At 33.8% G+C, this 12034-nt stretch overlaps 1 protein-coding gene across 1 annotated transcript; it reads right to left on the reverse strand.

Moving 5' to 3' along the window:
• Positions 1–4482: 4482 nt before the first annotated feature.
• On the reverse strand, positions 4483–11011 carry LOC21392894 (exportin-T). Its single transcript, XM_024176022.1, is given in 15 exon segments — positions 4483–4952; positions 4955–5020; positions 5633–5779; positions 6162–6260; positions 6346–6411; positions 6524–6697; positions 6916–7080; positions 7587–7635; positions 7637–7668; positions 7758–7820; positions 7973–8032; positions 8271–8375; positions 8511–8600; positions 8740–8829; positions 9038–11011. Coding segments are annotated over 15 exon segments (2964 nt in total). The 5' UTR covers positions 10766–11011; the 3' UTR covers positions 4483–4922.
• Positions 11012–12034: the final 1023 nt, after the last annotated feature.

Here is a 12034-nt window from a genome sequence, read left to right on the forward strand (position 1 = left end):
TATGGTAAGACATCATAATTAAGCATAATCAGCTCATGCATATTTATTCATGTGTACTTACAGTTATTTTGTGAGATATAGTTCCTACTTGTTGAGCGAAAGCTCAATCAGATATGTTCATGCTGTAGGTAAGAAACCTATCAGCAATTCTTGAAGGGCAATGGCAAGCGGCGGACGAATGGTGGAGATGGGAATGGAATACCGCTCACGCAGTTATCTTCCGCAGTAAGTTAAGAAAAATCATGTATATGTATATATGATTTAAAGGTTTCAAGCATGTATGTTTAAAAAGTATAGGTACATATGTATGTTAAGGAAACTGAGGTTGTAGCTAACAACCCTCGTTTTGAGTATTTAAGTTTTAGAACGTTGCAACAGAGCATGCAACAAATAAATAAATTTTAAACATGACGATTTAAATGATTGATTTTAAAAGGGCTTTAAGATGTACTTGAATTTAAGATTTCTCATGAAATCCGTTTTAAAGTCAAAATTAAATGGCCCGATTGAATTGGCTAGTTTTAGAAAGGCTTTTAAAGAGTATTTGAAATAAGAGTTCAAATGCTGCTCTGTTTGAAAGATATTTTTAGAACGTTTTATCTTAACTGAAATTAAGAAAAGCTTTAAGAAATTTAGTGATTCACTTATTTGAAATTATTGTTACAAATTATGAAAGTATTCTTTCTTATATTAAAAAAAAAAAAAATGTTCCGCAAATTTTAAGAAACCCCAGTAAGTACAAGTTAAAAAGTTAGTAACAGTGGCGGCCTCAAAGGAGGGTCGTCACAAAAATGAACACATGGCGAATTGTTAATAAACCTTACAAATATCAATCTCGAGAAAAATCATGTCTGATAATTAGGAAATATTAACAAAAGACAATAATTATATGACCTAATTTCTACTGAAAATGTGCGCAAGAATTACTAGGCCATAGGCTGAAATATCATGGATCGTTCAATTGAAAAGGAAAAACAAACAAACATTAATAGACTCCGCGGTCAAGCGGGGCCTATGGCAACAAATTCAACATTCTTGCTTGACTTTTTATGGCGAAGAAAATATTGCCAAGTTTTATCTTGTGTAATTTTCTAAGAAATTGGATTAGGTCTTTCCTGTTTTGGAGTGACGAATTTGTGCTGACCAGTATTTATGACCTAAGCTTCATTCTTTTTTGAGCTTGCTTGATAGGAGGAAAAGTAAACAGAGTGCGGGGTGAAGGGATCAGCAAATTAAAATCTATGGTTGTTTAATAAGAGCAAAAAGATAAAGAAATAGATCAGTTGAGGAATTTCAAATTCATTAAAAAAAAAAATCCGTAATTTTAATCTTTCCCGATATGGAGTGATCATTAGAAGATGAAACTCATAGAAAACAGAATAATAAAAAAAAAATCTTTATACGTCTCTTTATTTTCTTCACGTAGCTAGATTATATATTTTTCTCTACTTCTAAGGAGATCTCTGCTGTAGAAACTTAAAAAAAGTACTATCAATAGGATTTTGTATCATAAACTATTTATTCTGTAAATTTTTCTATTCTTAAGTGATTTTAATAAGATCTAACGAATTAAAATCATGACTATCAATATAAAAACCATGCCGTATAAAGACCCTCCTTCTAATTATTTTCTCTTTTTGTTTTTGCTGAGATATTTACCGTAAACTTAGTTTCAGTTTTAGAGAGAGAGAGAGATAGATGCATAATTAGTAATAGTTTATTTCCAATCTCAGTCGGACAACAAATTAATTGTGGGTTTTTTTTTTTTTTGGTAGAACAAATTAATTGTGTTGATGATTAGATAAACTTGTGTGTCCACTGACCACAATTAAATATATGTATGCATGTAATATACAATGCATATGCATAAATCTATATATAGGTATACGGACACACAAATTATACGTGCATACAAAAAGCATATATAAATTTGTTGCCTGCGGCCGACACGCTTGCTTTTTTTTTTTTTCTTTTTTTTCTTTTTTTTTTTTTAACGGCTGAACTTTTGCAAGATCTAACCAATTGCAGCCATACAAGAAGATATTATAAATTTTGCCCAAACGGCATCATTATCATTATCATTAAAAAAAAAATGTTCCTTGAAAACATGTTCAATGTTATAGAAATTTAAAAGGAGCCATCATTTGTTTTAGGCTACAAGAATATTTCTTGTTTTCACAAGGCCACTTGCATTTTTCTTTTTCCCTTTGTAAGCAAACGACGATTCTATTTCAATACTCGTTTTCGGCAATTTTGAAAAGCTTTATAGTAAACTTTGAGAAAACCCTTCACATTAGTACACAAAATCATTACATTGGTAAACACCAACCCATTTTGTTTCTTTATTTTCTCTTTCAAATCCGAAAAAAGTCTTTAGGAGATATGCAAGATGGTGAATGAACTTCCAATTATATCGATTTGTAAACTAATACACAATTTGAACAAATGAATAAAAATTTGGAAAATCAAAAACGAGGTTTGAAGTAATTATTAAAGTTGTAGAAATGCTAGAAAATGTTCACCGGATTTTGATTCATAAATTAACAATTCTTTTCTCATATTGCCTTGTGGTCAAATTGTGTAGCTGCTGCGTTCTCCAAGAGGAATTGTTTGAAAACGAACAAAAAGAAAATCATGATGAGCAAAAATCTATCCACCATCATTTTAAATGACATTCAAAAAGAAATGATAAATAAATAAGAACGTTACTAATTTGACATAAATAAATAAGAAAAGTTATTTGATAACGACCTCTTTGAGGATTTAGTGGGCAAAGATTTCCTTGTCTACTTTTCATTAAAGCCGACCTCAAAAAAACGACAACCTTTTCACATGTAAAAGGATTGCTCTACTTCCACCTTGCTTATGTGTACAAATCTTTAACAAACACGAAACATAAGAGAAATGAGATGATATTAATCTGATTTTGAATATGTCTTGACATGATTTGACTCCATGAAATGAAATTAATCCTAAATTACCTCTTGCTAATTGTTATGGATGATCAAGTTCATTTGAATTTCTAGAACTTGGTCGGAAGGAATATGGACAAGAAATTTTTCTACAAAATTATGAAGGAAAATTGTGATGGCACCAAACGACAAGAAATAGTTAGTCCCGCGCCAATAAGGAGAGAATCTTGGTTACATCATCTTCCACAGCGACCATAAGGATTTCGAAGGACGAGTACGTATGGTGACCACAAAAACGTTTTGAGATTAATGTGTATTGTTTTATCATTTTCTCAGTGATGTTTAATGTTTTTTTTTTTTTTTTTTTTCGGAGGAAACGGTGATGTTTAATTTCACCAACCCAGTTATGATTTATCATTTCCATAGTTAGATTTTTGTTATAGCAAAGACACAAAAGTAAGGGTTCTATCATTTATTACTAGCCGAATCTAGAAGTCTACATCTCAACCTAACACTGCTTGGCCTCTTCCTCCTAAATAAATCTATAGATGTGTATTAAGTTGAGCCATTCGATAACCACGATGACACAGCATGAAAAAGTCATGGCTACTAGCCCAACACTATAAATACGAGTTAAACACGATACGACCTTTTAAGCATAATGAGTCGAGACGAACGTAAAAATAGTTATTATTTACTTCCATATTATTATTTTTTATAGTTTGCAATGACCAAAAAATAAATTTAAGTAGCTATCATACACATTCATTCATTTTATTATTTTTCCTTTAGCTTGAATTGTGCCATAATAAACCAAATTTTCAACATTCGAAACAAAATTTATAAAAAATGAAGTGCTCGAGGGGGTTATTATGTAACTTAGGTAGACACAACACTAGTTTGAAGCATGCCTACGACCTTGAGTAGGACCGGCGAGTTAAACATATAGCATAACTAATTAAAATATTATAATAATTACCAAGTAATTTATAGCATAAAACGTGGAAATTATTATAATAATAATTGCGTAGTTTTACTATTCATAAAATATTTTAAAAATCGTTATATCTACGTTTGGTTTATAGATTAGAATCATGTGATTAAAGTCATTTTTGATTTACATGTATTTTTTATGAGAGAAAACACTATAACGAACTATGAATTATAATTCAAATCATTGTTTGAATTCTCCAACCAAACATCTCCGTCTAGCTTAATTTTGACTAAACTTTTCAAGCCTAGATCGCACGAGCACAATTTACATCTCTAAGTAGCTCAGCAGATTGCGATACAACCATACCATATTTCAGTTACCTCTGGACACTAGAACAAGCAAAGCAAAGTTGGGAAGAAATAGGTGAAGCCTATTTTTTCTCTTTTCATTATCTTTGATAGAATAAAAACTACTTTCAAGACAAAAGATAACAACAGCCAAAATCATCATCTGTCTAAGGATCTTCAAACAGTGAATCAGTAAATCCTATCAGAATGAATTAAATTAAACACTCAATGATTTTATAAAAAAAAAAAATTAAATTGATAAAAAGGTAATGCATACATCAAATGTGGGGGTAGAAAAGGAAAAATATAGACAACCCAAGAACCTTGAACTCAGAATAAGCAGCTCAAAATTGATGATGGATGTGGCGGAACATAAACAAAATTCCTCCTTAAATTTACAACTGTCACAAACAAGAAGGCAAAAAATGAGAAAAAAAAATTTACAAGTATTCAGGAGCAAAAACTCATCACAGTTGGTTTGAAGTAAAAGATAGCGCTATACCTCATTCGAAAGATAGCCGAAAAACAAAAATGATATATACAGAGAAGAACCCTGCAAGGTTTTCTAAAGATGTCAAAATTTTCTTATTGAACACTGCAAGATCAAAACAGAGAACCAGATAACAGCTGTAGTTACCTTTGGCGAACAAAATTGCATGGCCATGATACAGCACAAAACAGTAACAGAAGCCATTCGGAGAAAATGTCATCTTGTATACAATTACACTGCTATCTGAAAACAAGGCTCCCATTCTGCTGAAATGCTGAACCCTTAAATTTTCAATAAGCGATTGGTAAAATGATTTCAATGCCTTAATATCACTACCCTGCAAGACAAACAAACAAGTGAATCAGAGAATAGGGCAAATTAGAGCATTACCCAATACTCAGTACTGAGTCATACTAAGCAATATACATAACTAGAAAAGTAAAAACCTAGAAATTTTTTGTTATAATCAAATACGTACAGACAAGTTCTACAAAAGAAGTCTTGAAACATTTGAAACGGAGATTGAACTCACACTTTTAAGTTGCTAGTGTTGATATTTCAAAACCAACAGCCCAAACCAATAGGTGCTGAATCATCGATGTGACTTGCGTTTTATAGACTATAAAGGATTTGCGTAAAGGAATATGCACTTGGTGTTTTGCCCCCCCTTCAATTATATCTTAATAGGAACAGATTATTTGTGTATGTCTCCAACTTTAAAAAATTGCAAGAATATCCCAAAACAAAATAAAAAAGTATCACCTAGTACCATTTAGAGTGATATTAGAGAAAACAGCAGCCAGGTTAGTCAGAATACTATTTTTTTAGGGGGGAAAAGATCGCGTAAAACACTCTAGCCAAAGCAAATTTCTAAACAAGCATATACAATGCTGAATAAAAGGAGGGGAAAAACAAACATGTTTCCGTATAAGCTAAAGCATCATGCTACCTGCAGCTTCCGGCAATACTGCTCTGCCAAATCCTGAGGGCAATGTGCCGCTGAAAGACCTTTTGAAACAAAATGAACCAGAAAATCATCGCCAAACTTCTCGTGCATGACCTTCTGAGCTGACACAATTTCTCCAAACAAAACAAACTGAAACAAGAGAATTAAAGTAAAACATAACCGTAAGTATGTCACCGAAAGCATGAAACATATTCTATAATAGGCATCAACATATTATGACATCAGATTGCTTCATCTATCGTATATTGTCCAACTGGTATTGAACCCCAAAGAACAGAATTCATTATGTCCCTCCGACGCATTTCTTTTTCTTTTTCGGAAACTAGAAATACTAATGTCATTCTAAATGAGATCAAATGAATAGACACTGGAAGAACTCTTTTATCAGTTATCATGCCAAAACATGAGCAAATGAAACAACAAATGACTGGTTAGTGGCAACTAAGAATAGAAATACTACATCAAATTTCATCAAGAACAAGTCAAACACTAATAATAATGTTAAGCTTACAGTATTTGCATCGCGAAACTCGAAGGATCTCTCAAGCAAGCTATATAAACAACAATTTGTCGAGAAGTTCTCTATTATGAAATTCTGGAAACCAGGTACCTGAAAAAGAAGGAACGGTTCTGCAATAAGAAATGTATGTTAATCAAGTTTCAAGATAACCAAAGTAATTAACGACAGGACTCACCTTTTCTTCACTAAGAGGCTTGGCACACCAATCCTTGATTAATCTAATAAATATCTGAACACATGCCTAAGTCACGGAAAAGAAACAGATTCAGACTATGATTGCTCAACACTAAAAAGTCAGGGACAATTCTGTTGAAGTGAATCATATCATAGTGATCATTAATAAGGTATGAAACCTTTCTGACGAGAATATCCTTGTGCTTGCAAGATGTGAACAAAAGCAACTGCATTATTGGATGCAGGCAGCCCCTACTTTTTGGAGATAAAAAAATGGAAGAAAGGTCATGTGTAGCTATCACATGAAGGAAAGTATAGAAAGTCTGCTGAAGCTCTTGCAATTCACGAATTTCCTACAAGCAAAGTCAAGGAGCCTTAACATACACATAGGTTATCAAAATACCAAGAAAAAGAAAAGATAAAAAGATAAAGAGTTTTAACTTCACTTGCTTCTAAATATTGATCAAAAAGTTGGACAAGACACAGTAAGATTTAACGATAATAAATACGTCTGAAAAAAGACAGTCAATTAGATACAACGACTGATTGCATAGTTTCAGCATTCCTATACCTCAGTGTTGGTCCCAGGTCCTGATGGAAATACATCTCTTGGAATGACACTCAATATCCTACCCGCAATTGCAGGAAATACTTCGTCCAATATGTCGTGGACTGATGTGTTGAACTTGCATATAAGTTGGTTGAGTAATACGAGCAAACCAACCATCTCTTTTGGCTGCAGCAAACAATTTTGAACCAAATTTAAGGAAAAAATTACTGAAGCATAAATAATCAAATCCTACAAATAACAACGGTTAAAGTGATTTGCTATCCATTTCCTTTTTCTTTTTGATTGTCTATTGCACTTGCATAAATGTCACCAAACAACTTTGCTCTTTGCTCGTACAAAAGGAGGGGAGGAAAAAAAAAAAGAGAGCCCAAACATGGAGAACCCCAGGAGAACGTGATAATTGATAAATTAGAGGATCTTTTCAGTCATAAAGATATCTACAAACGCCAATCCAAACCATTACCAACTGTTAGAAAGGGCAAGCCAGAGGGAGTCAAAAGCTAATGCAACCCTACTGCCATCCCTTTGTATCTTTCACCATTGTTATTGCAAAGCCTTCTACAAATATATTCATTACAAATGGAAATAAAGTAGAATTCCGAAAATTGGTTCTTAATCTAATGTTTCAGGGGGGAAAAGCAGTCATATGTCACATTGTTATTGTTTCATACCTCACTTTCAGAAAGCAATTGCTCCAAGGCCTTCGGAAGATAGGGAAAAGGTGTCCACCATGCGGTGTATAAATGACGTTACCTGAAAGCACAAAAAGTATCAGCAGATGATAGATGCATCGATAAAGACCCAGTTATTGTGCCAGTGCTTCTACTATCCTCAACTCTTACCTTGATTCGCAAAGGCTCTATCTTTGGAAATACAATAAGCACTTGGAGCAGAACATCCAATGTCTGGATCACAAAGAGAGCAGGGAAAATTTTCAGCTTAATGACAAACAATGAAACAATTCCTATAACCATTTCATATCAACAACTGCTTCGATCAATTAAAAATTTCAATCACCAACCAGGAATAACAAGGATAAACAAGAGAACATACAAACCTGCTTAAACATGAGACCGATTGCAGGGCGACTAGCAGTTACAAGACGCTCACTGAATCCCTGGATGGCACATAGAGTCAGGACATCCTAGAAGGGAGTCTAAGTAATGAACCAAAATCATAAAGCCTTTTGTTGTTTCATTTCTTGTTGAAAATTTTTTTATACATTTTCAATTCACAGCAGTAACAAAAGGAGAAGAAGAAGAATGACAACATAAAAAATGACACGAACTTTAAGAAAATAAATAAAAGCAGAAAAGAATTAAACAAAAACTGAAGAAAAACGAACAGAAAGAAACCTTGCTGAGAGAATTAATTGCTATGATTATCTGCTGTATATGAGTAAGTTTTACAGGTGTCTCTTCCGGAGTCAATGCTTGGACATTCATCAGCAATGCCTCTACCTGGATGAAAACAGTCAATGTAAGAAAACTTGTGTCTCTTTGATGACACTGAATCAAAGCAAAACAAAAATTTGGAGGTAATGAAGAAGACCCGCAAGAAATTATAAACTTCCAAACTGAAAATCTAACCATAACCTGTTGGCAAAGAGGAGTGAGCAAAGAAGAAAGATAATCAGATTGCTTTGCAGGTGGCACATCCTCCATCCCAATTAGTAAACCAATTGCCTGTGAAGAGTTTATTCAGAAATTAATTGAAGACTGCATTAGCATTTAAAAAAAAAAAAAACTCAACCCACTTCACAAATGCATGAATACAAGCGTATTGGAGACATACAAGTTCAGTAACGTGAATGACAAAGTATACCTCAAAAATGTGACTGCCGTCTTCAGATCCCGAAAGTTCTTTTGATGTGTGATTCATACTTGTAAAGCGAGCAACCGTGTCTTGTAAGCTCTGAAACAGTCATCATATAATATTTTGAAAGATAAGAAAAGGTGGGAAAATGTATAGATAACGTATTAATCCTGTCTAAACGAGAAAAGAAAAATGAGAATGGAAAGTGCACAAGGCCAATTAATAGACAGTGCAATGTATTCAGCGTATACATTGAGAAATGTAAGAAGGTAGGAGTTGGATTCAACAGAAATTTCATTTCATCTACCTGCAAAATTGTCTCTATGAAAGGAACAAGCTTCACTTTCAACAATTTCACAACCCTCGTGAATAGATAACTCGCCCTCCTACTCACGTTAATGCTTGGGTGGTGTATACCCCTTTCATCAAGAAAAGCACTCAACACCATGGGAATATGTTGCGTATTCTCCTGAACAAACTTCAAATATCTTATTATTGTTTCCAAGTACACAAGTGCCACCAACCTACTAGAATGGCAAGGAAACCTCGTAGATAAAAGCATAGGCACCAACTCACTCAAGAGTCCACTACCAGTTCTTATAGCCTCATCATTCATTGACTCACCAAGTGCGTAGAGAAGAGAAAGTGCAGCTTCCACCTCTTCAACATTCCTGTCTGATGGAGAGGCAACAGCACTAACTAATGAATTTTGGATAAACACATGAGTTACATCAGGAGCCACACGACCCACACAACGCAACAGAACAAACATATCCTTTCTGAACTCAACCATCCTATCTTCTTCCTCTCTCCCAATCTTATCCACCGTATCAAGATTACCGCGGTACATAGGATCATAGCGTATCTGGGAACGAATCACTTCCAATATCTGGCCCACGTGAAGCAGCTGCTTCTCCCTTAATGGGGAAAGACTCTTCATAGTGCCAACATAACTTGAAAGAAACTGAACGATATTGAAAGTCGAATCCAACTCGCAATGTTGCATTACATAGAACACAGAGGGCAAAACATCATCCAAAAGCTCCACTGAGACAGCCTTTGCGTCCTCAGAATTCAACCGCTTAAAGCACTCCAAAACCTCCACAGCATACCCTGTTAGAAGCGCGGCTATGCTAGATATCAACTCCGAATCCGAATCCTTGTTAACAAGCCCAAAAACCCGCCTTATGCGAAGACTTTGCAAAAGAGAAAGCTTCGTTTGGTGATCCATTCGCTTCGAAACCACTGCCAACAAACACCCGGCCGCAGCGCCACGCAGTTGTTCAGACAACCCATCAACCAAAACCAACTCAAACAACAAAGGGATAAACGCATCATTCACAATCAAGCCAATGTCAATCCAAGAAACGTACCTCCTCATGGATTCCAACACGCTTGTACAAACTTCTTGATCAGAGTTTCTGTACATGGATATGACATCAAACCAAGCTCTAACAATCTGAGGAACACAATGCTGCCTCATCTCATCCTTCACCAACCCGCCAACAGCCAATTCCTCGGGCGTTCTTGGGTAGTCTAAGCTAATTAATTCAACATCCAAAGCATTCAAAACCCGGCAAAACATGTCAATCACAGCAGCCCCTTTGCTCAAATGAGGCAAAAAGTCGACAAACATAGATGACCAAATCAAAGGGTACTCAGAATATATCAAAGTGACCAAAACCTGAGCAAGCTTGTTCTTTATAAACGCAGGACCTTGTAACACCCTAACAGCATTGTGATGATCATCAAGGCCTTCGAAACACGCAATCAAAAACACCGATTTCTTAATCAAATACCTCTCGTCTTGGCTCATCGACGAGTACCCGACCCGAATAACATCGTGGAGAGTCTGTAAGCACCAAAACTGGACCTGAATTAGGTTAGAGAAGCACAACCTTTCGATACAAATTCTGCAAATTGCCGGTTCTTCCTTAAATTTTTCGCAATATTCCTTTGCCTTTAGTTTCAACTCCGAATCGACCGCTCCGGATTCATCGAAAAGTATGAGTATTGCCTTTTCGAGATCGGCCATGGATAGTCAAAAACCCAAAAAAAAAAAAAATCCTTCTAAATCCTAATTTTTGCTTTCCTCAAAACTTTCTTGCTCTGATTAAGTATTCGTTTCACAACAAATTACGATTCTTGCTATCAGGGTTTAAAGGGGATTCAGAGAGCGAACGATAAATTCGGAGGCGTCTTGAGAGGTGAGAGCTTACCTTAGAATTTTTTGTCTTTTTTGTAATTTTCTTTTTCTCTTTATTGATTGATTGAAATCAGATGAACTGATCTCTTATAGATTTTTTTTTTTTTCTCTTTATTGATTGATTGAAATCAGATGAACTGATCTCTTATAGAATGTGATTGTGATTTCAGGCTAGGGTTTTTGTGGGTTGAGAGAGAAAACCCTAGGGTTTGTTTGGGGTGGGTCTGAATTTATAGTTTTAGTTTATCCAGGGTTTGATAGAAGAGAAGAAGAAGCGCATGTGACATCGAGGGGAGGAAGAGAAAGGGTATGTGGAAGAGTATGTGAAATATATATATATATATAATTATTAAAACTACAATATAACTCAATTTGTGGCTATTTTTTTATTTTAATTAGTGTCTAACTAATCACGAATATAACATTTAATAAATCTAAATATTAAAGTAAGAAAAAATTAGTTAAAATTATATTTTAATTTTTAAATAATGTGGTACAATTAGATTGATTAGATATTATTTTAAATATTAAAATTAGACAAATAATTGAGAAATAATATTGAATTGTTTGATAAACACTAATACGTAATATATTAGTACGTAATATATTAATAATCGTTAAGCAGCATATGACATAATTAATAATTAATTAGTAATAATTATTAATAACATATTAATAATACGTAATATATTACTAATTAATTAGTATCATAATGAATAATAATTAATATATTAATAATTAATTGGTATGTTAATGAATCGTCATTAGTATACTAGTAATTAGTTATAATATCAATAAATAAAAATTTGGATATTAGTATATTAATAATCATTGATTCTTAATAAACAAATATTAATTGGAATCATTAATTGTAAAGGATTTTTCTGGAATATGTCTTAAAACTTTCTTTCTCTGTTCAGTAGGGAGTTTCTCTAGTACAATTAGAAAAAAATGAACTATCCATAATTCTTTATTTTTTAGTAGTTAAATATGTATCAAAAATTATTTATGCTGCATAGCTTAAAAATTAGTATTACCAGCAAGAGGGGCTATTGAAGAAAGTCTTGATTAAGTATTCGTTTCCAACAAATTACGATT

This window comes from Morus notabilis, unplaced genomic scaffold, assembly GCF_000414095.1.
Source record: "Morus notabilis unplaced genomic scaffold, ASM41409v2 Scaffold1273, whole genome shotgun sequence".
In the NCBI taxonomy this organism is placed as follows: domain Eukaryota; kingdom Viridiplantae; phylum Streptophyta; class Magnoliopsida; order Rosales; family Moraceae; genus Morus; species Morus notabilis.